The 24,613-nt window shown below is 37.9% G+C and overlaps 2 protein-coding genes across 9 annotated transcripts in view; one reads left to right on the top strand and one right to left on the bottom strand.

Annotated features, from left to right (window-relative positions):
* The first annotated feature begins 206 nt into the window (after nucleotides 1-206).
* Nucleotides 207-18,828, top strand: AASDH (aminoadipate-semialdehyde dehydrogenase). Of its 4 annotated transcripts, none has more exons than XM_048303202.1 (15): nucleotides 207-426; nucleotides 861-1,114; nucleotides 2,992-3,112; nucleotides 3,800-4,140; nucleotides 4,892-5,084; nucleotides 7,418-7,659; nucleotides 9,003-9,109; nucleotides 9,566-9,738; nucleotides 10,266-10,458; nucleotides 10,973-11,091; nucleotides 12,403-13,240; nucleotides 14,337-14,500; nucleotides 15,073-15,198; nucleotides 16,545-16,676; nucleotides 17,719-18,828. In XM_048303202.1, exons 2-15 carry the CDS (start codon nucleotides 885-887, stop codon nucleotides 18,118-18,120), a joined length of 3,381 nt encoding a protein of 1,126 aa, XP_048159159.1. In that variant the 5' UTR covers nucleotides 207-426; nucleotides 861-884; the 3' UTR covers nucleotides 18,121-18,828. The 4 variants fall into 4 exon arrangements, with proteins under 4 accessions (XP_048159159.1, XP_048159158.1, XP_048159161.1 ...); XM_048303201.1 differs by having other exon boundaries at nucleotides 221-464; XM_048303204.1 differs by lacking the exon at nucleotides 207-426 and adding an exon at nucleotides 480-725.
* A 288-nt stretch (nucleotides 18,829-19,116) lies between these two features.
* Nucleotides 19,117-24,613, bottom strand: part of CRACD (capping protein inhibiting regulator of actin dynamics) — a 133,582-nt gene continuing 128,085 nt past the window's right edge. For all 5 annotated transcript variants that reach the window (XM_048303196.1, XM_048303198.1, XM_048303199.1 and 2 more), the window contains one exon: nucleotides 19,117-21,918. In XM_048303196.1, coding sequence (XP_048159153.1) covers nucleotides 21,758-21,918 — 161 coding nt within the window. In that variant the 3' untranslated portion in view covers nucleotides 19,117-21,757. The remainder of the gene's footprint in view (nucleotides 21,919-24,613) is intronic.

Raw genomic sequence — 24,613 nt, 5'->3', positions numbered from 1 at the left:
GGGGGGACGGGGACACGGGGACGGAGAGGAGCGAACTGTGAGCGTGGCGGGGGAACCCTGCCCTTCGCCCCAGCCATCTCCATTTGTTTTAGCACCTTTCCCATGCCTGCCGGGGACAGCGGGGAAGGCTCTGGCGCACTCGCTATTCCTCTCTTCTCCCTCCTTCCCTCAGGCAGCAATGGCGAAGGCCTCTGGCGGAGCAGGCGCTGCTTGTTGATGTCCAAACGGCGCGACGGCCTCTGGCCAATGAGAGCGCGGTATTATCGCGCCCAGCCAATCGGAGGCGCCGCCGCTGCCGGACTGGGGCGGGGCCAGGAGGGCGCCGGGACGTGCCGCGGGCGGGGATTCCGAGGAGCGCCGGGAAGTGCCGGGCCGTGCCCGCCCCGTGTGGAAACGGGGGTTACCCCGTTTATCTACCTAAAAGAGGCGAGCGGGGGCCATAGCCCGGATCCGTCTGGGCACCGGTAGGGGCTTGGCGGGAGGGCTCGTGGGGCAGAAGCGGGCACCAGCACGAGCAGTGCCCTAAAAGTTCACGTGTTGCGAGTTTCTGCTTGTGAAGGAACGATTCGTATTTCACAATTCCATTGAAAGAGTTATTAATTAAGTTGTGTTAGTGAAGTTATTAATTCAGTGATGCCCAGCTTTAAAAATAAAAGTGTACCGGTGAGGAACAAACTACCTCTGTACAAGTCAAGAATACAGCTTTGCACCTTGTGCAGTCTAAGGTATGATAGAGCTGTGTGTTCTCTGCCATGGATCTCTTTTTTTTTCCTTCCTGGTAGTGTTTTGTGTGCCTTTATAGTCCGACTGAAGTGTTGAAAGTGAGGAGGTGACCGTGCAGTCTGCTCTGGTTCTTGCAGGGGGACTGAAGCGATGCAGCCGCGATGACGCTTCAGGAGCTGGTGGCTCGGGCAGCCAGCCTGCACTCGGACAGAGCAGCAGTTTGGTTTGATGAATGCACTGGGAAACCTCCAGCCTACTACACCTACGCCACGGTGGTCGAGCTTGCCGTAGAACTGACAGCTTTCCTTAAGAAGCACTGTGACCACCAAGGCAAATGTGAAATAGGCCTTTACTGCTATCCAGGAATAAACCTGCCGTCTTGGATCTTAGGGTAATGGTTTGAATGCTTGCACTCTGTTGGTTTTCTAAGGGTCATCTCTGTTAAAGCAAAATTTACAGTTTGTTTAGATTTTTAATAACAACAAAAAATATAGTAATAGCATAGTAGTGCAGTCAGGGTGCTGGGTCTTGCGTCGTTTAGGGAAAAAGATGGCAATGTTACGATTTTTTGAAAAGACATTGCTAAAATATTTCTGAATCTTAAGTTCTAAAGTTGTAAACTCTCTGTAACTGCATGCTTTCATTAAAAGTGATTTAGCATGTTTATAGGAATACAGAAAAATTAATGACTAGTATCTTTGTTCTGCTTGTTTTAAACTGGAAGTGATCTGACAGAAACATCTATTGAGAAAAGAACTGTGCAGGTTTTTTTAATGTGTTGTCTTGCTGGCAAAGAGATGCTCTGAATGCCAATTCCGTGTTTTAAGCTAAATGAATATACATTTAATGTTCCATTACAAATATTGCAGAAAGAAGTAATGAGCAGTGTAACACTAAAGCGATATTGATTAACTAATGGCTAGGAAGTTGAAATGCATGTGATCACAACACTCATGTTAATCCAGCAATTTTTAAAATCCTGCTCCTGTTGATGAGTTCTAATGTTTGGATCTTTTATATAGGTATCTTTTGTATTTCTGGCATTTATGATGTATTAGACAATCACAGGATCACAAGCATATTTTTTTCAGGTGATGAATACAGCAGTAGTTGTGCTTCCTGGGGCATGGACTGTGTCGGGATTTTCCTATTGTCACACCACATGTAAAATACACAATGGCACAAGAAGAGGTACCACAGTGGAGTATGAGGATTTCAGTGGAGTGAGCAAGCACTGTAATCATAAACCTCCCACAAGCACTGAGGAACTTTCTCACTGGTCAGGAAATGCTTTTGCCCCAGTGCAGCAGTGGAGCAGGTTGCTCTGAAATGTTGTGCAGGCACCATCCCTGGAGGTGTTCAAAACCTGACTGGACAAAGACCTGGACAACCTGGTCTGGTGTCATAGCTGGCTCTGCCTGAGCAGGAGGTCGAACTCAGCGTACTGAGGTCCCTTGCAGCCTGATTTGTCCTGTATCCCATTACATGCTTACTGACACAAGCGGCTCTAGGAGCGTGCAGGATGCTGCTGTTCGCATGTCTCCATTCAGGACCTTGGCGTTACTGCAGTGGCAAACCACTTGCACAGAGAGGAAGTATAATAAATTGCACGTACAGTACAGGACACACGTACAGTACAGAACCCAAGAGCAGAGCAAATGTGAGGTTTTTTGGGGACCCTTCATACTTTAGTCGCCACTTACTCGCTTTGATTTTCGGGGCGGTAGCGAATTCCAGCGCTTGTGGTTATCCGGGAGCGCCGCTAGAGGGGGCAGTGAGCGGGAGCGCGGGGCAGGGAGCCCCTCCGCCTGCCGTGTAGGAAAGACATCCCAGTGAGTGCTTAGATTTTCTTACGCTGCATTCTTTAGACTCGTGGAAAAGTGTTTTCAGCGTGCAGGCCTTTGGTACTTTTTAGAATACGTTCGTACATGTTGTATGTGGGTAAATGGAAAGCTTATGTTTCTGTTCTAGTCAGTAGCAGGTTTTAAAATGTGACAGTGTTGATGTCAGTGATACCTTTTGTCGTCGCCGACTTGCTTGGCCAAAAATATTGAATGTTTTCATCTAGCTTTAATCTTTTGCCTTGCAGTAAAAAAACAAAAGGCAACACTGATTTTCATCCTACTTGGTTACCAACAAGATCTTTAAAAGTCATGACTACATTTTCTAGCTCAGGCAACTATAAAAGTCTAAAAGAAATTCTAGAAAAATCTAGGAGGATTTTCTTATGGTTTTTTTTAATTGTTTAAAACATCTGTGTTTTACTAGAATCCTTCAAGTTCCAGCTGCCTATTCACCTATTGATCCAGATGCACCACCAGCCATATCCACTTACTTCATGAAGAAAAGCAATCTTCAATATATTCTTGTTGAGAATGACAAAACAAATGTAAGTGTTCATGGTTCTACAGGAAGCATTAAAGAGCAGTTTAAACATGTAGATATGCAGATTGAATTCTGTTTTAATAAGCTTGGATGGAGTGCTTTTGTTTTTTCATGGCAAAGGGTTGTCCTTCTTATTCAGAAAAGAACATCTTTAAAATCAGAAGTACAAAATGCTTCTTCCCTCTTCAAAAAGAAAGTGCCATCTTTCCTGTTACACTGTTGTTCAGGCAGCCTTGTTGGTCACTAACATCGGAAGACTTTTCCAGACTTGTTTCTTTATATGTCAAGGTTGAGAGCTGGAAATCTGCAATAATTAAAATAAGCTCCTGCATTTAATACTTTGGTTTATCTTTGTCTAACTCCTCTCAAATCTTACACCCTCACTCATTGCAAAGGGAGTAGACAAGTTATAATTCAGATTCCTTGGTCTTCTGCAGCGTTCTTTTGTATATTTCTTTCTTTTTTAATTTGCTCAGATAACTGTTTATTTCATATTCATGAAGTCTGTGTTCACTCAATTTATAGAAATACATGAGCTTGTAACTGTCTGATGTGTGTCCTCCAAAAGTGGAGGTATAAAAAAATCACAGCTTGTTTGTATGAAATGCTGTTTCCTATTTCATTGCACACAGTAGAACAACAACAGTGCCTCCTGACTTCCACTGTCTGAGTTGTTCATTTTCTCTTGCAGAAATTCCGGATGTCCCATCCTGGCTGTTTTTACCACAATTCCTCCGCCATAGAACATATTGGTTTAACTCTCTTCCAAATGAGCTCAAGCAACACTGATTTAAGTTCACAAGCAGACAATATGAGAAGTAAATGTGAACCTTTCAAAGCTGTGGATAACTCACAGCCAGGATATACCATTTGCCCAGATCAAACCAAAGTAAAAACATCAGAAGGAGGATACATGGATGCTGGCCAGAAACACACTTTAGCATATGTCCTGCATACATCAGGAACTACAGGGATCCCCAAAATAGTCAGAGTGCCTCATAAATGTATAGTGCCAAATATTCAGCATCTTAAGTAAGTGTGGTTTTCAGTTTTCCTTTCAAATGCTTTTACAAATTTGATGTTTTAAGGATTTTTTTTTAATACTTCGGAGGAGTGTAGGTAGGGTTTTTGCTGACACAGCTAGGCTTCTTCCTCCTTATCTGCCTTTGTGGTTTTTTGCTTTTATTTCCAAGCAGGATCATAAAACTTTTTTTTCTCTATCAGTATTATATGGTGCTTTGCCTTCATTTTTGAGGGCTGTGCTTCAAATAGTACGCTGTTGCTCTAAGTTTTGTATCGTCGTCTGGCTTGTGGCTTAAAAGAAATAGACAACAAAATGAATCATTTGTTCACAGTTATATTTACTGTGTTCTGTAGTTTTTAAGTCTTCATTCCTTTTTAGGCTATGCAGGTTTCTTTCTGTTTCATTTCATATAAAAACAAATCTATTATGGAAAATAAAATCTTTTTTCTTCCTTTTTTTTTCTTTTCCTTTTTTTTTTTCTTTATCCTTTTTTTTTAATGAGCATCTGTTAGTTGAAATATGCCTTTCAGTGAACTCTGTTGGTGTGTAATATGGCGGGTATCTTCATAAAACACATCATTAGTGAAATCAGCAGTTACAGTCCAGGAGCTCTTGCTCAAATTACCTGTCTACATACTCGGAGCCCTTAAGATCTGAGCTTTGCTAATGCACATTTCTTTCATGCTTTCATTCTTCTAGTTTGGAAGGCTTTTTTGACCGCATGCATCAGATTTGTAATTCCTAGCTTTCCTATTTTAGATCCATTTTTGAGATCACACAGGATGATGTGCTATTCCTGGCTTCTCCTCTCACATTTGACCCGTCTGTGGTTGAACTGTTCATCGCTCTGACAAGTGGAGCCTCTATTATTGTCGTACCAAACACTGTGAAAATGATGCCTGTGGAGCTCTCTGCTGCTCTGTTTCACCACCACCATGTGACAGTGTTGCAGGTAGGCAAAACCTAAGTGTCTCCAGTGTCTTGCTTCTCACTTTTGCTAAGGTGTACTGCTTTTTCATCAGCCTAGATGCTGATGTTAATAGGGCCACGAGTGTTCTTGCTCAAAGGCAATAGCTATCCTTTTTGTTGTAGAGTGCTAGCTGTCTAAAAAATTACCATTTGATCAAAACCTCAAACATTTTGTGATAGAAAACACTGAGCTAAATATTATTTTAAGAAACCTTTACTTATTAAGAATTAAATTAAGTATTCTGTTAATTACACTTCTTGTTGTGAAGAATCTGGTAATAGAGTAAACTGTTACAGACATTTAAAGCACTTTTTAATGGGCTTGATCTTGGAGCCTTTAGTTATAAACTACTTTTAATGGTAGTTTTTATGCTAAAAGTACAACTAAACCAGTGCTATATATATGGTGGTAAACCGTTTGTCATTTTTACAATAACGAGAACAAGGTAACAATTGATTTCAGAGCAGTACTTACTGTTTTCATGTCACTTGGTGAGGCTTCATGCATCTCTTATGTCTTAAGTAGGTCATCTTCTGTATGATGTCAATTTTAATAGTTTTAAAGTTTGCAAAATTTACTTGAATTACTTATTCAGTGTGGCTGAATAAGCCTAGCCTGTGCCTGTAGTCCTGTCCTGTTCCTCTTGTCCTGTCAGTTGTTACCTGGGAGAAGAGACCGAGCCCCACCTATCTACACCCTCCTTTCAGGCAGTTGTAGAGAGCACTAAGGTCACCCCTGAGCCCCTCCTTTTCTCCAGGCTAAACACCCCCAGCTCCCTCAGCTGCTCCTTGTAGGATTTGTTCCAGACCCTGTTCCATTTCCTGGTTTTTTTGGTAAGAATGGTGTTAGTTGAGATCGTAGGGTGTAAATTTAAGATTAGTGAGTAGCTGGCTGAAGATTCCACAGCAGAAAAAAATCCATTAGTTACAAATCTTTTGTAGCTATTCTCTGCTCTTACTTTGATTTTTGAAGATTGCTATAAATGGTGTACATTATCCTATGACATACAGGTTTCATGATCAGTTTAGCGCAGTTGTTTTTAGAAAAAAAAGTCTCAGATATTTCTCTCTATTAGCAAGATTTTTTAAGTATGTGCTTTAAGATTTTAGAGATACATTTGTTAAGCATGTTAAGCAGTAATAGAGAAGGGCAAAATTTTGTGAATGAAGGTTTTTGAGATGCCTTTCTAAGAAAAGTTTGATTTGGTTTGTTTGGTTTTTTTTTTGATCGCTGCCCTAATCAGTGAAGGAAGGGCTTCTTAGCCAAATAATTGACAAAAATGTTCTCCTTACAGCTTAACTGATGGATGAGTAATTTTATGATGCTTCTTAAATAATAGAAAGGCATTACCTCCCACCTTAACTTTTTTGAGAAGACTTGAAAAATCTAAAAAGTGATTATGAGGGAGGGAAGAGTGTAAATGTTTCCCGTCTTTTTTGGTTGGTTGGGTTTTTTTGTTGTTGTTGTTGCTGCTGTAACTCACTAAAATTAAAATTATCAGTTGAAAGAAGATGGTCTTCATCTATTACTAGAGAAAAAGAGTCTGGTAAGAAATCATCCCATTAATTTTCCAGTCCTCTTACTAGAAAAGTAGGCAAGAATGAGAGTGAAATGTGTCTGGTAAAACGACTTACAGTTTTTTCCTTTCAGTGAAAGGACTCTACGTCACCAATAGTTTTATATAAATAGTTGTTTAAGGAAACTGATTTGGGTTTGGGGGATTTGAGTTTCATATCTTTTCCCCGTGCTTATTTTAGTGTGATGTGAAAGCTTTGAGAAATTCTAATTCTTGTAAACTGTTCTATTTACACAAATCAAGGACAACCCAGAAACTGACATCCTAGGAATTTTTAGTGTTATGTAAGGTCTTTAAATGTTCTATATTCAGGTTAATCAGATGCATAGGTTATATTTTTGCTGTAACATTTTGGAATTAAGGGAAAAAAGGTTCAAACAATAACATGAAGAGAATACTGTGTTGCTTTTTGTTTCCAGGTAATTAACATAAGAACTAATGTGCATACACTTGAGGTAATAGCTGAGACAAAAGGGAATCCGTAACACATCTGAGTAAAGAAGCCATGCAGAAGAACATAGGTTGGTGCTGACAGTACTCATTAAAGGCCTTACATAAGCAACAAAATCTCACAAAACACCAGTGTGATGGTTGATGCCATCTATTATACATAGATGTTTTAAAGTACATCCATAAGGCAGCTATGCAGTAGATATGATAAAGCAGGAAGAGAGGTACACATATAATGACAAAATGTAACAGGTCTTTCTCTTTTCTTTTAAAAATATGTATCTTTCAGGCGACACCAACACTTCTCAGGAGGTTTGGAGCTCACATTATTAAATCAAGAGTGTTGTCTGCAAATACGTCACTTCGTGTCTTAGCCCTTGGTGGTGAAGCGTTTCCCGTACTGAGTCTTTTGAAAAGTTGGAAGCACGAGGAGAACAAAACAAGTATTTTTAATCTCTATGGTATTACTGAAGTGTCAAGCTGGGCCACTTGCTACAAGATTCCTGAGGAGGTTTTTAGTGCTGATTTTAGGTAGGAAAATTCACTGTTCTCAATGGCTTGGCATGTGAATGATGAAAATCACCAGAAATAGAACCTCAGTCTCCTGTTACCAGGACTACTGAGTCCTCATGAGTGTTTACACTGGTAGAAGTTGTTACATTTGGGTTTTATGTAGAAATAGACTAATCCATTGTCTCATGAACCAGTACAGCCACTCCTCCCCCCTATTGTAGTAGTGTCGATGACAGAAATGTGTCCACGGTGGCTCACCCAGGGTTTCACAGTAATTTTACTTAAGCTTCAAGAAGGACTTCCTTTTCATCATTTATCACTCTGTCATTTTTCACTCAGTTTCTGACTTGTTCCTTTGTTTGGCCTTTTTTTTCCCATATTATTTTATAGAGTCATGAAAGGTACTTCCAGTTATCTCAGTGTTTCGTTTGCTCTCTGAAATGTGTAATTACTCCATGGCATAATAATTATACATGCAATTTGAGTTAAATGTGTCCTACAAAATGGGATGGTTTGCACAAATGATGTGATATATTAACCTGATGCTTAAACCCTTGAAGACTAAAAATGGTGGATTGTCATGAAGTATTATTAAATTCTCATGTAAAACTAATTTTCTCTGAGTTCAAACATGAAGTGTAATACTTTAAAATAGAAATTGAACTGGAATCCATGCCAACGTTATTTTTAATTGCTTTAAGTTTTAGGTTTTGCTTTACTGAGGAAAATACGTGATTCTATACTCCCACTCAGAAATAGCTTCTATATTCAATAAATGAGGTCCTGCAACTGCTTGAAGAGGCTGGAGAATGAAGGGAAAGGAAGGAGTTGGTCAGTAGTTCAAGAGAAGTCTATAAATAGATACACGACATTGAAATTATAGTTTCTTGTATTTCAGTCTTTTCTGAAATGAACGTTTTCTAAATCTTTTTCTGAACTTCTCTTAACTGTACTTACTAAAATAGAGTAAGAGCTCAAATTAGGGAAAAACGAGTTAGAAAGCAGTTGCACATGTTTAAATTGGTTGACTTGATGGATGTTTTAATTGGGGAGACTTAAAAGTTAACTGAAATGCTTGGGGTTATCTCAGGGTATTTCAGGGTCCATTCAGGCCTTATTTTCTATCATTCTGTGGGTTTTTTCTGGTATATATTAATGACACCCGTGAACACTGATAAGGTTTTTAATTTTTAAGAAATTGATACATTTTTAAAGAAGAAGCATTTGTAGAAAGAAGTCCCAGGCATCTACTTTTGATCTAATACCAGTCCTTTAAAAAACTACAGGTTACCTGGTTTCTGGGACAGTTGTTTTGTGTTCAGAAGGGAAAGACTTCCAATTTTTCTCTCTAATATATTTAGAATGGATTTTCCTATACCTTTGGGATCACTGCTCCTTGGAACAAAACTTGAGGTCAGAGATGCCAATGGATCTGCAGTTCTTGAAGGCGAGGGACAAATATTTATAGGTTGTTTTATATTTCTAATTCTTCTAAGATACTGTTCTTAATTGTCTGAGTTTTAATAATATATTGATTATTTTACTTGATATTTGCCTGTGATATACAGATTAATATAGCATTTTAAGTTCTGATTGGGCCAGGAACCTTCTGATGGTATTTTAGGTTGTTGGAATGATGAACAGGAAATTACCATCATTTTATCTGCAGACTGTGCCTTCATTATATTGACTTCTTTCTCCCTTCTTTCATTTTGACATTCTCAGCTGAAGTAATTTCTGTGTATTAACTGAATTAACTGCATAGCCAGAATTGTACATTGCAGAAGTTTGGACATTGATAATAATCTTTCAATATTTCTTATAATGCTCGATAAAGTTTAAGAAAAGTTGATAAAACACTCTTTATGATTTTCATTTACGGATAGCCATTAAATATATATGACCACAATTTTTTTTTGTGTAGGTGGCGAAGAACGAATCTGCTTTCTTGATGATGAAGTAACTGTGCCACTGGGTACCATGAGAGAAACAGGGGATTATGTTAGAGTGAAGAATGCAAAGTTGTTCTTCTTGGGTCGAAAAGACAATCAGATTAAACGTCACGGCAAACGTTTTAATATTGAATGTCTGCAGCAGGTAAGTGCTCACATCAACAGAGTAGACTATGCCACTACAAAAAGGCAGGTATAAGGAACACATTGTTATCATCAGAAATGGGTATTTGCTTGTTTTCAGATGACTTTTAGGAGTCTAAAGGAATTTGGGGGTGTATTATAAAAAATCCAGTCACGTAATTTAGGGAGGAGTTTTTTCTGAGTTCTTGGGAATCTGTTTTATTGTATGGTTTCTTCCAGGAGAATTGAGAACTGTATAAACATCTGAAAAGTACTGAGTATAGTGATTGTTCTACAAGATTGAGTGTCAGACTCCTGGATTGTATCTCATTCATGGCATTTTGGCAAATAATACATATATCTCTGAGTTCATTTTTATGTGAAGTACAAGCTTCAGCTACAAGAGAGGATATTTCATAGGATGTTATGTAGGAATGTGAGAAAAATACAGTTTTTAAAAGCATGCACTTTAATCATTGTTTTTTCCATCTTTTACTCTATTGATGAAGATTTGCATTTCAAAGCTAGACTAATATTTTTTAATTACAGGCTGCTGAAGCTCTTTGTCAGGTAGAGGCTTGTGCCGTTACCTGGTATCAACAGGAAAAACTTATCCTGTTTGTTTTACCCGAAGATGATTTTGAAGAAAGAGAAGCACTTAAAGAACTCCAGAAGCATCTACCAGCTTATGCAGTCCCTGATGAGATTGTAGTGATTAAAGCTTTGCCTTTAACATCACATGGTAAATGAAGCCATTTAAGTACCCTTGCCACTTGTTTTAGTGGTATCTATTGCTTTTTAAAATTATTTTTTCTTGCTGACCAAAATGCAGTATCTGATTCATGCTTTTAGAACATGTACATTAGATAACTAATGCCTAGTAGGAAATAATGGCCATGTATTATGTTTTCTTCGTGATGTTTCATTTGAGAGTCAAAGAGTAGTGGAAAAATCAATTTAGTTTTAACACTGCAGATTTCTTTCCTCAGTTGTTCCTGTTGCAATCTGCAACAGAACCCTTACTTCAGCTGAGGAAAAAACAGGCCTTGAAGGTGGTATTATGTGGGAGGGTAAATTTTCAAAACCCTTACTGGGTTTCATGTAGTTGATCAACTGTGTAAAAAAATGCAGATACAGTAGAGCATGAGTAAGAAAGTACATACAAGAATATAGTGACTAGTTTTGAAACTGCAAGTTTTGAAAGTGTTACTAGTAAAAGAGCAATGAAAAAAAATTGTCCTTTATTTTCTACAAAGGCAAAGTTGATACATCTGAACTGAACAAGATTTACCAGAACCATCTAAACTCCAGAAGGCGTGACAGTAAGCTGAGTGACGCAGAGGAATTGTGGGAAAGATTGCAGTATTTATGGAAGGTAGTATTTTGAGCTGCCTTTTTATCTTTGCAAGTGGATCATTATACATGTCTCAGGAATTAAACAGTTTTAAGAAGTATGACTAATGCAACCAGAACATTCTAGCTGCCTATAGATTTAAGCAGTACAGCTCTTTTCTGTTCAGTTAATACTTAAATATAGTTGCTCTGCAGTGGCCGAGAGGGAGTCATTTATATTTCTCTATCAGATAAAACCAAAGGCTATGAGGTATAAGCAATTAGCATAGAAAGAACATAATCTGTTAGTAGCTTTTTGAATGCTGCTTCTCATGCCAAAAGAAGGTATCACTAAAGAAAACAAGGAACTGGGACATGGGAACTTTCTAAAAAAATAGCTGCTGTGTTAGTAGAGTTCCCTATTTCTCAAGGTAATTATAAACTGAAGATTCCTTTTTTTAAATAGATGGCACAGTTGCACAGCTGTCTCTTGGACTGCCTGTTCGTATTGTTTCTAAATTTCTGTGCTAGAGACTTGTTTTCCAAGGTATTGAAATATGATGCCAAACAGTATTACTTTGTTTTTCCAAGGTGGACTTAAAAGTTTCACCTGAAAGTGGGATTAGCTGTGGCTTAGGACTTAAGCGAGTAAATGTAGTAAATTTATTTGTCTGTGCCAGTAACTTTTGCATTGATGACTATGAAATGATAACCCAAGGGATTGGATATGACCTAGACCCATTATGGACAACAGAAGGTGGCTTCCAAAACCAAAGGATTTGGACTTTGCACCCAGGCTTAATAAGCAGGGAGTGCAGTGAGAGGCGACACAGTTATTGCTGTTTGTTTAGTAACAATGCCAAATGCAAAATCTTTCATGAACTGAAGTGCTTATAACTTCAAAAGTAGGTCGGTAAGTAGATGGCTTAAATAATTCAGAAGTAAAAAAGAACAGTTTATATAAGTTTTATTAATAAAACACCTAAACTGATTTTATTAAAAGGCATCTATGTTTTATCTGCAAAGCTGTCCTTAATAAATGGTATTGAAAATGGCCAATCAATATATATCACAATTCCCTTTAATTCCTTAGGCTGCAGGATTGGAATTGAGCAAGACATTTTGTAGGACAGAACTAGTATCTCCCTGTTTCCTTGTTCCTCCTAATTCTTGATATATCAGTCCCTCTGTTGGCACTAACATGTTTCAATGATTTTTTGTAGAGCAGTGAATTTTCTCAGTTGTTGATTTTTAGCAGGACTTCTTGTTGTTCAGGTGGATTCTACCCCGCTTGAGGTTTTATATGTGTGACATGGTATAACACCTGTGGTATCTCTCTCCTTTTTTTCTCTAGTCTGTCCTCGGTCTTCCAGGTGATTCCACTGGAATTTCTAAAGATGCAGTATTTCTGTACAGTGGTGGAGACTCCCTAAAGGCGCTACGATTTTATGATGAAATTGAGATGTTAGTAGGCAAAGCTGTGCCTGGACTCCTTGAAGTTATTCTCAGCCACTCAGTTGAAGAGGTTTACAGACATATTCTTAAAATGGTGTTTCCAGATGAAGAACAGTTAATGAATCCTGGCAATGTTGTGAAAAGAAAATTAAGAGGGAGCGGTGGAGAGGAATTCCATGGAAAATATATTAAACTGACATCTGAAAGAGGTCTTGAGATTGCTTCAGGATTAATGCCATTTATTGCACTGAACAGAGGAAATCATTTTTTCCCTATGAATTTCACCAAGTCTTCTATGCAGCCCAAAAATACAGTACAGGTAGGAGTGGAACCACTACAGCAGCCATGCTTTCTGCATTCCAAGACTCCAAGTGTAATGAAAAGCCATGTGCAAGGGTCTGAACTGGAGAATAGAATTTTAACAGTTGAAAACAAGGCAAATAAAAATGACTGTTCCTCTGTTCAGCAAATCCACGCCGAATGTTGTCATTTGCCAGTGACAGAGTTGGCATTGTGCGTGAGGTGGAAGTCAAACACAAGAAAATGCGTTGATGCATCACCACTGGTTATAATACCAGCTAAAGAAAAAGTATCTGCATGTGTATATGTTGGCTCTCACTCCCATGCAATGCAGGCAATTGATCTGGATTTGGGAGAAATAAAATGGGAGAAGACCCTTGGAGATCGTATTGAATCTTCTGCCTGTGTATCCAAGTGTGGAAATTTCATTGTTGTTGGTACGTCTTTTGTTTCACCCTTCATTTTAAATTCTTTTTTCTTCTAAATACAAGATGAATGATAGAGAATCATATTTCTTATCTCTGGTTGTCCCCCATCCATCAACTTCCATATCTGCCTCAGAACTCATTTATTGTAAAATAGAAACAGAAGGAAGAAGTAATTTAAGTTTCATGATAACGAGTGATGGAGCTTATCTAACATATACTCTTGCGGTTTATTATATCCCAGCTTATTAATAAGGAATAATCAATGGCTACAGTTTCTTTTTTAGTGGTAGATTAAGGTGTGGCATTTAAACTGGTGGGTTTTGGGGTTTTTTTTAAAGTATGGAAAGGTGATACAATCTTAAAATGTCTTTGAAAATGGATTGTTGGAAATCAGTACATGGTACTTCATACTATTTTTCACAGTTTAATTATCTCATTTGACTCTTCTTTTTGGAAATGTGAAGAATATGTTGGGATAATTTTTTGGTTTTGTTGTATCCATTGTCAGTGGAGTTGCCATTGTTCATCTTAGTGTCATCTTTTTAGCTAATACATCTAAATCACTGATTAGCACAGATGTCCAAGTTGTGAGGATTTTTAATGCAAGTCTAATGTTGCCATCTTTTTGTTTGTATTTTAATTGCTATTTACTCTTGATAATAAAGTTGAATATTTCATTAACATGAAGGAGTTTCTATGATGACAGTTTGGTTTTCATTAGAAAACTTACAGACTTTATTCTTTTAACATCTTTGTTCTCAGAAACAAAAACTAGACAAAGAGGTAATTTAAAAAATTTGTATTCTCCCTTTTCAGCAACTTGCTATGTCTTCTAATATTGTTACTGAGAAATTTGATAGAAAGACAGTGAAATAAGTATATTCTAAATGTAACCTAGAAAAAACACACAGAACAATCATCTTTGAATGTATCAGCAAAACCTTTGAGCTAAAAACACCGGAGGAGCTTTGGAAAATATTTTGAAACTCTACCTTATGAATAATCTTATTTCTTTCCAGCAGTGATGCAACTAACAGCATAAATCACACCATAAATGCAAATAATCATTATTCTTTTTTCCCCTGTTGTGTTTTATTCCACATAGGTTGTTATGATGGCTTAGTGTATGTGCTTCAAAGCAGTGATGGAGAAATACACTGGACTTTTGTCACAGGAGACACTGTGAAAAGCTCTGCAGTTGTAGACCCTGCCAGTGGACTGGTCTACGTTGGATCACATGACCAACATGTGTATGCTTTGGATATTTATGTAAGAAGACTGACTAACTTTTACATATAGAACAATAAATATCCAGTTTAGACTCTGTTTGTAGTACACCAGAGGAAGTTCCACTGGTGTTAGTATTCTTAGGAGTCCACAATCACACTTCTGAAAGTTAGGCCTGCTGTAAGTAAGGTTAGGATTATGTGGCAGTAAATAGTTTCAGTGGTGTTCTCAGTTGTGGTTCTTGTCTTATTAGTCCTGGTTGAAACCAAATTTTCTTAGTTACTAAATTCTCCATGGGTGTTTAAGAATAGGGTGCCTAGCTAGAAATAGAACTGTGATTTTCTGGTGGGGAAAGAATCTTACATTATAAATGAGAAGATGGAGGGAGATGAAAAATAAAAGGGGCAGATACTGCCTTTTGATTAGCTGAATTTAGTTTATTTGTTGGAAGAGAAGGCCAATGGCACATGTTGCTGTTATAGCATGTAGATTGTCTTCACTTCTTAACTAGTATTTGCTGAGTAAACACAGTATTTGATAATGTTTGACATTCAAAGGGCTTTGTAAACATGATGAGCTCTAACTCCAATTGAAATATTGTTTATTATTTACAGAAAAGGGTGTGTATATGGAAGTTACATTGCGAAGGTGGAGCTGTGTTTTCATCTCCTTGTCTAAGTTCTTTTCCACATCACCTCTATGTTGCTACACTAGGAGGACTGTTCTTGGCTGTTAACCCAGTATGTACCTTTGCTTATGTGCCTTTCATCCTGATCTCAAGTTTAAATGAAACCAAATGTATTTCTGAAGTTAAGATCACTATTCTGATGAAAGGGAAGATGATCATATGTTACCATTAAATATTTTCTATGTGGGGGCATTATAATTATATGCAAGGTTACCATAATAGTGCTCGTACTTCAGAAATCTATCTGGTGATAGGGAGAACTGAAGTGACTTGCTTAAATTCACATGCTGACTGTAGGTAAAGTTGCAATCAGTTTCTTGTCAGTCCCATATCAGTAAAACCAGTGAGCGAGAGCAAGTCTGTAGATTTATTTCCTGCCCGCTCCTCCTTTGACAGTAGGATTGGAAAAAAACATACAGAAATCAGAACAGAATGGAGAAAGAAGCCCCTTCATTCCTCCTACTGTTTCCCTCCCCATATTTAAGAGCTGTCCTTTTAATCTCAGAGTGCAGTTCTGTTCTTTGCACTGGGGAAATGGCATTCTTGATAGATGTGGAGCAGTTTCATTGTTTTCTGAGGCGTTGTTGGCTTACAGCAGGTCCTGCTTGATAAAAGGAACGGGGACTTGAAGAAGCTATTAATGTTTTTGTACTCAACAGCACAGAGCATCAATCCTAATCACCTTTACCTTCCACCCACTACAAATGTCCTCAGTAATAGCCAATCTACCATTAGGAAACCAGTGTGTGTGGTTTTGCAGCTAGAGTGGGCTGTGCTTAAGAAAAGATATTTTTTTATTCTGTAATCCAGAGTAACAGGTAGTTGAGAAACCCACCTACAAGTGAGTCTGCACATTCCTATTTTTATTAATAATCCTAATTCCTGGGGAACGTGCAGGACACACTAGGAATGCATTGTGACAGTCATAGTGAATTGCCACATGTCCTAGAGTAACAATATAACTTGATTCCAAGGTATCTCTACTTCATTGGTCCTTGTCACATACTGAGGTGCTGGGAATGAAATAAAAAGCTGAATCTGGCATTTATTAGAACTACTGCTACACTATTAATACACTAGTAATTATCATTATTACTTTGCCTAGGGGGAGGAAGAAAGGGTGAAAAATGGGTATTGACTATCCTGTGTAAAACACTATACAGTTGTTGGAATAAGATTTGAAGAGTACTTTTGCTTCTGGTATGCATTCTGGATGGGAGAAAGCTACTTTTTGATTACATTTTTGTTTTCTGTGGGTTTTGTTGTTGTTTTGGTTTGGGGGTTTGGGGTTTTTTTCCACACTATATAATGGCTGGGTGAGGCAGTGATGGAAGGGTTGTTTTGTGCTATTTCTTATAGTTGTGTTAAGCATCAGGTATTCCGTGCTGCCACTTACAGGTGACGGGGAGTAAGATTTGGAAAAGCAGCCTTGGAAAACCACTCTTCTCCTCTCCTCACTGCAATGAGAACTACGTCTGTGTTGGGTGTGTGGATGGAAACTTATATTGTTACACTCATTCTGGAGAAAAGGTGAAAGAAAGTGTTTCGGGTTTTTTATGTCTGTCACAAAACCCTGAATAAGATACTTTATTATGACTGTTTTCTGTGGCTTAATGATTGACATATACCTTTTTGTGAACCAAATAGAAATGTCTGTTGTTAGAGAGAGGAGAAAGTAGAAAAACTGTTTGCCTAGGGTAGTCCATGCAGTTCATGGCAAAATCACAGACTCAAGTTACCTGATGCGGTAAGAGGATTTCTAGTTCAGACCTTATACCCAAAGTAAATTGTCAAGTGTAGTGCCAGCAAATGACATGGTTTCATTTGGAGTTTTTCAAACAGGTTTAAGCTATCTCTTCTGTAAGATGGTTTAGAATGTTTATGCATTCTTAGAATGTTTATGCATTTATCAAAAAACTGCCAAATCATAATTCCGGTAAAATATGTGTCAGCCTTCACATTGAATTAAATGAGAGTATTTTTTCAGTTCTTTGGAGATAAATGTAGTTTGTATTTGGTGTTAAAACAACTGATGCTGTTTGTTGGCCTGAGATGCAGTATACATGGCAATTCCTAAGCCTTTTCTGATTATAAAATACATGTTAGCCCATGCCCTGCTCGCTGCTTGCAGCAGTGTTGCAGAACCGATACTCCCTTGAGGAGGGATCTGTGCATTGTTAGCATAAGCAGAGGAAATCTGTATTACAAAAGGAATATCTGCCTTTCTGCCAAAGAATGGCATATTAACGGGATTCTTGATGTTCATTGATAATTGTACAACAGCCCAAGAATATTCTTTTCCCAAACTGGCCACCTTTATATGGGCCTCACAGAAGGTAGTAACTCTTCCCTCTTCCACATCTATTTTATGAGACTTTTATTGCTTACTCTCTGTGTAAAACCTAACTTACAATTTGATGAGGATTTACCAGCCCTCACTAGTACACAAAATCGAGTACATTTGAAATGAAATGCTCTCCTATCAACAACGAGCCTATTAAAAAATTATAGTTGCTGTAAAACTGATAATGTGAAAAACCTTTCATAATGAGTGGTTATGTTCTTTCTGTAGGTTTGGCAGTTTTCCACTAATGGGCCAGTGTTTTCATCCCCGTGCCTCTCAAGTTTAACTAAGCAAGAAATATTTTTTGGCTCTCACGACTGCTTTATCTACTGCTGTAACATGGAGGGTAATTTACTGTGGAAATTTGAAGCCACTTCAAGTGTATATGGAACACCATTCATTTTCCAAAGTGATGACTTAAATAACAAAATTCTCTTGGCTGCAGTATCTACAGATGGCAAAGTGTGGATCCTGAATGCCAAGAGCGGAACAGCAGAAGGAGTATATAAGCTTCCAGGAGAGGTTTTCTCTTCACCTGTAGTATGGGGAGCAAAGCTTGTTGTTGGCTGTAGAAATGATTATGTTTATTGTCTAGATCTGTATATAACAGGAAAAAATAACAGCTGTTAGGCTGCTTTATGTTTATTGTTTACATTTGTGAACTAGGAGCTCACAGGTGCTCTCTACCCCTCTGCCTATTTTGCTGCAGGCAGGATTTTGCATGAGGCAGTGTCCACAGTTGGCTGTAGTGATGGAGGGAGGATGGCTGCTCAGCACCTTGCCAGAGAGGGGACAAAGTGTGTAAGGTGCCATATTCCACAGCTTGGATCGTGGGCTTGCCTCTGAGGAAAGAGTGTTTTGCTTCCTCTGAGTCCATCTTCACCTGTGCCTGGCTCTTCCTTGCATCACACTAATGTTTGTGTGTCTGTCAAGATTTCTGTGCCAAGGCAAGCTAACCCAAGTCCTTTTTCGAATCGAACTTTTAACATGATTTCTGGAGACATAGCCTGAATTTCATATACCAGGAAGAAGCAAACTGTTTACTATAGTTTGTACAAACAGAATATTCATCTTTCACGGACTTAGGCCCTCCAAGGCTTAATTCAATCTAGCATATACTTAGACTCCATTGAAGTCAGTAGGAGTTGCCTCTTGTATTCTAAAGTGGAAATAACACTATAAATATTTATTAAATTTCAATGACAGGTATGGTATGAGTTCCAAGATGAAGTGTGCACTGCTCAAATCAACCACTGTCAAATAATTTTTTAAGATACTTGAAGGAATGCTGTTTACATTGTCTTCACAAGAACTATTAATAAAAGGTTGTGTAAATTGGGTTTTGTGTTCTTTAGCACCTTAGAAGTAAGTACCAGGGGTCTTAGTAATGCAAATCAAGTACTTGCAGTGGCAAAAGTACACTTCACTGAGAGCATTCCCTGACTAAGAGTCTTGTAAAACAAATATAGTAGAAACTCTTATCTTACTTTCTCTCATGAACCATCTGCTTTGAATCCTATGGAGTACATAGTACATTTGTAGCACTGTGAAAATTCTATTTGTAAGGCAAACCTGAACTACATGTTTAGCAAAATGAGACACAGAGGACATATATCAATGATTAGATAATTTTGACCAGGTTATAGTTTAATAAGAATTAAAATGACAGTATAATAAACAATTGCACTTTAAAACATTTGAAAAAATTAAAAAAGTACACAACAAATACCCCACAATTATACATGTTGTTGTTTTTATACATTACTATATGAACATATAGGTTAATCATATATAACCTTGTCAAAAGAAATGGTATTTTGTGTTTGTATAAGTTACAAAAAATTGAGACAATATACTACATAGTGGTTTATTCAGTTCTTAAAACATTTTTGCTGTTTTAAACTGGGTAGTAATGTTTTAGATTTATTTTTACAGATTTCCAGTACTTTATCAGAAATGGCTGCAACAAAGCTAAAGCAAAGTAACACTTCACTTCATTGGTATTTAGTGCAAATCTTTGTTAATTTAACATGAAATGTCACTGTTGAACGTGTACACTTTAGAAATGTTTCCATCAAGTACTGTACATAATACAGTTTCCATTGTTACACTAGATACCTTTATGGTTGAAAAAAAACTCTGCTTTGAAGCTTTAGCTTAGGACCATATCCTTAATGAAAGTTCTATTCTATGTGCTATAAATGGATTGAATTGGAAAATTGCATCCTTATGTCATGCACAATAGCACCTAATTTTGGTATGCTTTTCAAAATACCAGTGTCTTTCATCCTGATTTACTTCACCTTCTCTGTTTTTCTACCTGGCTCCCCCTCCCAAGAAATAATTGTAAAGATGGATTTCAGGCAGTTTAGTTATTACAGATCCATACTTCAGGCAAACAAACTTGGAAAAAATGTAAATTTGACTGTAAGATGCACTAATTCCTGCTGCTAGCAGATTGAAAGTAATTACAGGGCCAATTCTATCTTCAGATATTGAAGGCATTAAGTTGGGGGTTTTTCCCAAGCAGCATTGTCTTATTTCTGCTTAAAACATATTAATTACTTATATTCATGGTAAAAAAAGTTACTTTAGAGATTCTGGTCTTAAATATGAAACTGAGCAAAACTAATGGCTTAAGACAAGAAAGCCCATCTTGCTGCTGCACATGTACTCAATCTAACATCCATTTTGTTTGTGCTACTGTAACCATGATACTGAGCCCCTGTTTTCTGTTTGATGGGAAAGGCTGTACTTGACAATGACTTTTGCTGAAACTCCTTTTGGTTCTGGGAACAGGGTATGCAACAACTTTCATTCTGTTTCCTGTGTAGTTTAAAATGCTGTTTCTCATGCTGCTTACAGCAGTTTGGCTAAAACACTTCCATGAAGCATATGTTGTATCATTCTAGAATGATGTAATTTCTTTTCATGAAAATGTCTCCCTTTATGATGTTGTAGGCTTAAAGGTTCCTTTGAGCCTTGTGGTTGTAAGAAGGAGACTTTGAAATTTTTTTAAAGTCTTGCTTGTAAAACAAACTCAGTTGATTTATTTAATAGGGTGACATTTTAAAATGCAGACCTAGTGATTTCTGTGGGATGTGGAGGATAGTGACGTTTTTATTACGTTTATGGACTTTATCCTTTTTTTGTAAGAGGGAGGGGTTGGACATTTCTGTTTTAGTTATGCGAAGTAATAAAGTGTTCAATTGCCACAGCAGATACCTGAGATGGGTAAGTAAACTTCTTTCTGAAGTGTTCTGGCTATACTGGTCAAAGTACAGGAAGTTATCTGAACTACCTGAAATTACATGTGGAGTAAAATCGGGAAGAATGCAGAGTTAAAACTCCTAAAACTCTCACTGACTTAGCTTTCAGTTCTCAGTTAACTTCAGTTCTGCCAGTCCTACTCCTGTGGGAACTTACTGAGACAAATTCTACAGCTGCATTCACACAGGTTTAATTCCAGTTTAAGTCCAGTCAACTGCTTTAAAGTTGTAATCCACAGTCACTGTCTCTATGCAGCATAAATATGGCCAAGCACAAACAGTGATGCACTTAGATGGCTAGAAGAAACAGTGAATCCCTGACTTAATAATATTTGTTTAAAAAATGGTGGCTTTTTAAGTAGGATTAATTGTTTTCTTCCTAGAAGTGAGGGTATATAGATGTAGTGTATTAATCCTATGATGAAAGAAATTACCTCAGCATTTGGATGGTACCATCTATCTACTTATCATTTGCATGTGGAATGGTGTATCCTGAAGCTCTTCCTTAGGGAAAAAGCTTTCAAATAGCAGGCAGAACTGGCAGTTCATACAGTTCAATATGTTTAAATAAATTATGACTTAAGAGAAGGAAACATGCATCTTGCTTCAATTTCAACAATGAAGTTCTGAAAAAATTTCTGAGATCTCAGACATAGAGATCTAGAATTCCAGAACCGAATACCAACAGAATTTAAGAAGCTTCTGAACCCTTATTCTCTTCTGGCCCTTATGATACCTGCTAAAATTTACATCCAGTATCTGAGCACTCTTAAGTTTTTGAGAGAGTCTGGCTGTGAGATGTTTGCCATGACCTCCTTTAGCTATTTGTCAAAGCAATGGAATATATGACTTGAGTAGACTTTACAGTGAGCTAGAGCAAAATGGTAATCAGTTCCGTTTTCAGTCCTTCCTATACATGCATTTTCAGTTTTGTCATGTGTAAAAAGCAGAATAAATAAAGCAATTTATAGTCAGCAATGGAGATGTAACTTTACAGTTTACTTTATGATCTGTGGACAGTCACTCCAGGCTTTTGCTTTCCTCTTGGCTAACGCGAGCCAGGCTGGTTCTGTTGACACTGGGTTAGCATCAGGCGTAGAGAATCTCTTGGCCACCTCCTTTGTCACTGGGGTTGATGGAACAGAATCTGAAATTTCCACTTTTTTTATGGGATAGGGAGAGGGAAAAAAAACCCCAACATTAGTTGAATCCTGTGCTTTGTTGCAGGACTCTAGAGATTACACTTTTATATGAAGATATTCTGATCTAACACTAGATATTTATTGCCAACACTTTCAGTTAAATCTTACTGCATTTGCAAAATAATCAAATTAGGAGGAGCTGAGTTTCCTTTTTCAGAGGTGACTCCACGTGATCTAACTCACAAAAATAGGGACGAAATTTCCAGTCTCCGTGAGATCCAGAGAAAACATTTCCAGTTTGCCAGTCTTTCTCTTTAAATAAACTATTTTAATTACATCTGCCCCACAGAAAACAATGGGAAATAAAGCTAGGGGTTTTTTTTCTCTTTGCTAATGCAGCTGCTGCACACATGTAAACCAAATGTATTCACTAGTATTTAGATTCCCTCTTCAGAGAAGAAGGTGGTCCTATAGCTTCCTGCCTCAGTTAACCCTGCCCAAGAGACTGTCCTTGAAAAGGAAGAAACCTGTTTTCATCACTAGCTGTTTGCCACATTTTCTTCAAAGTAGCATCTTGAAGACAAACAGCAGTTTCCATAAGAAAATGTGTTTAATAAACAAATGATTTCTAAGAAGCAACTTGACAAAGCAGAACTATGGAAGTATTGTGGAAGTCAAATGGGAAAATAAATTCTGAGACAGTGAATGCCCTTGACGGCAACCTGAGTAGAAATGAGTTCTATCTGAAACATATGGAGTAACTCTCAAAATCTTAGTTACAAAACAACTCCTCACTCATTCCCCCCCCCCCCCCCCACTGGCATGTTTTCTATTTTAGGAGCCAAAATTCTTTTCTTGTTAAATGTTCAGATTCCCAATTGCTTTTAGTTGCATTTCATTTTCAGGTTTTGAATGTGTGTAAAAGCTTTAAAATTGCATGGATGCCAAGAACTGTTCTATTTTTCTTTTTAGTGCTTCTTTAATCATATTTTTATCTGTAAGTAAATGAACAGTAGCAGCAGCAATTTCTGTAGATGGACACTTTGAAAAGCTAATTATTTCAAATGCTGTGGTAATTTGTGCTATTTTAAAGGTCACACACTCATCAGTTCCTGTTGCACAAGACGCAAGTGCAAGTTTGGTGGTTTTTAATGTCCTTAGAGGAGGACTCAGCAGATTTCCATTTTAAACATGTCCTAGGCTGGTCTTGTCTTAAACGCTCTTCTAACTGTGGGAAGCCCAAATCAGTCTTATTACCCACAAATACCTGTATATATGTGTAGTTGCTAATGGCTGCCTGGCTCCAAATGTCGTCAGTAATCACAGGGAAATCCAGTCACTATTTTGTAAGGGCCAATAGAGTTCTATGCTTTCACTTTAGGTAATTCGAATTTGGTAATTCCTCCTCAATTTCCTCGTGAACTGTCACTCTAGTGCAGACAGAATGACTTTGGATAATTGGGTTTTGGCCCTTTGATCTAATTTGGCATCATCTATTGTGATGAGGTTTGATTTCTGCTAGAATTTACCATGTACAGCATAACAACACTGTGCTGAGTCTTTGGGGGTAGGGTTGCCATAGAGCCCCTTTAGAGTTTGACAGGCATGCTGTAAAGCATGAAAGTTTTGGGCAGTTTATGTAAGATCTTAGAATGGTTTGGGTTGGAAAGGATCTTTAAAGGTCATCTAGTCCAACCCAAGGTGTTCCAAGTGAAGTTCTCAGAGATGTCTGCTCTGGTGTGCAGCTGCAGTGTGAAGATCCAGCTGTTGAAGCAACTGAATATAGGCATGGTTGGGCGTGGGGGGGAGCGGGAAGTTCAGCTTCAGACAGTCTGTAATGCAGGAGTAGCACTGGTCTAGCCTTTAACAAATCAGTTGAGTCACCTCATTGCTTTCAATAGTTGCATTTCATAGTCCTTGGCATAGAGTGGTACTGAACAGATGCAGCTGATACTTGTATTTACTTTCAGAAATGCTATTTACTTGTGCAACTTTTTAAAAGGTTTCTTCAACACCTATCCACTCAAAAACCTTTTCCCAATGACTACTGTTAGCTAGAGAAATACAGGCAAGTCTGTATTTCAACAATCACCTTATACCACCCCAAATGTTATGCCCTTTGGGGAAGTATTTATTTTAATTTGCCTGCCTTTTGAATATGGAATAGTTTCGGCTTAACTGAAGTGACAGATAAAGCAGTAGGTTCTGGTTCCAACCTCCCATACCAAATATTTGACTGGGAGGGAGAAGTCCTAAATTCAAAGTAACAGACTACCGTCAACTGAAGTTATTATTTTTTAAACATTTTTCAAATGAGAATGCTTATTTCCAATATTGGGGGGTGAATATTTCTCCTTGACAAACTGGGAGGTGTGACATAACATGTTTCATTTCCTGCACAAATGCACTTTGTAGAAGTTAAATATCATTCCCCCTCTGTGCTAACCCCCAACCTAAAGGCAAAACAGTACTGCAATTGCAATTTACAGTAAATCAGATCCCTCTAATGTGCATTAGTCATGTTCCAAAAATACTGTGGATATGGCTTGGGGAGATAGCCCAATTTTGCTAACTTGAACTGGGGCAATTCTAAGGAATTGCAGCAGTGCAACCTTAATAACCTAGGGAGCCTGGTAAAAATCTGTTAAAATTAGGTATTTCCATCATAAGGGGCAGCACATGAGATGGGAATAAGGTGTGTTATTCTGTGCA

This window comes from Corvus hawaiiensis, chromosome 5 (genome assembly GCF_020740725.1).
Source record: "Corvus hawaiiensis isolate bCorHaw1 chromosome 5, bCorHaw1.pri.cur, whole genome shotgun sequence".
NCBI lineage: Eukaryota > Metazoa > Chordata > Aves > Passeriformes > Corvidae > Corvus > Corvus hawaiiensis.
This window is presented reverse-complemented; position numbering and strand designations above follow the sequence as displayed.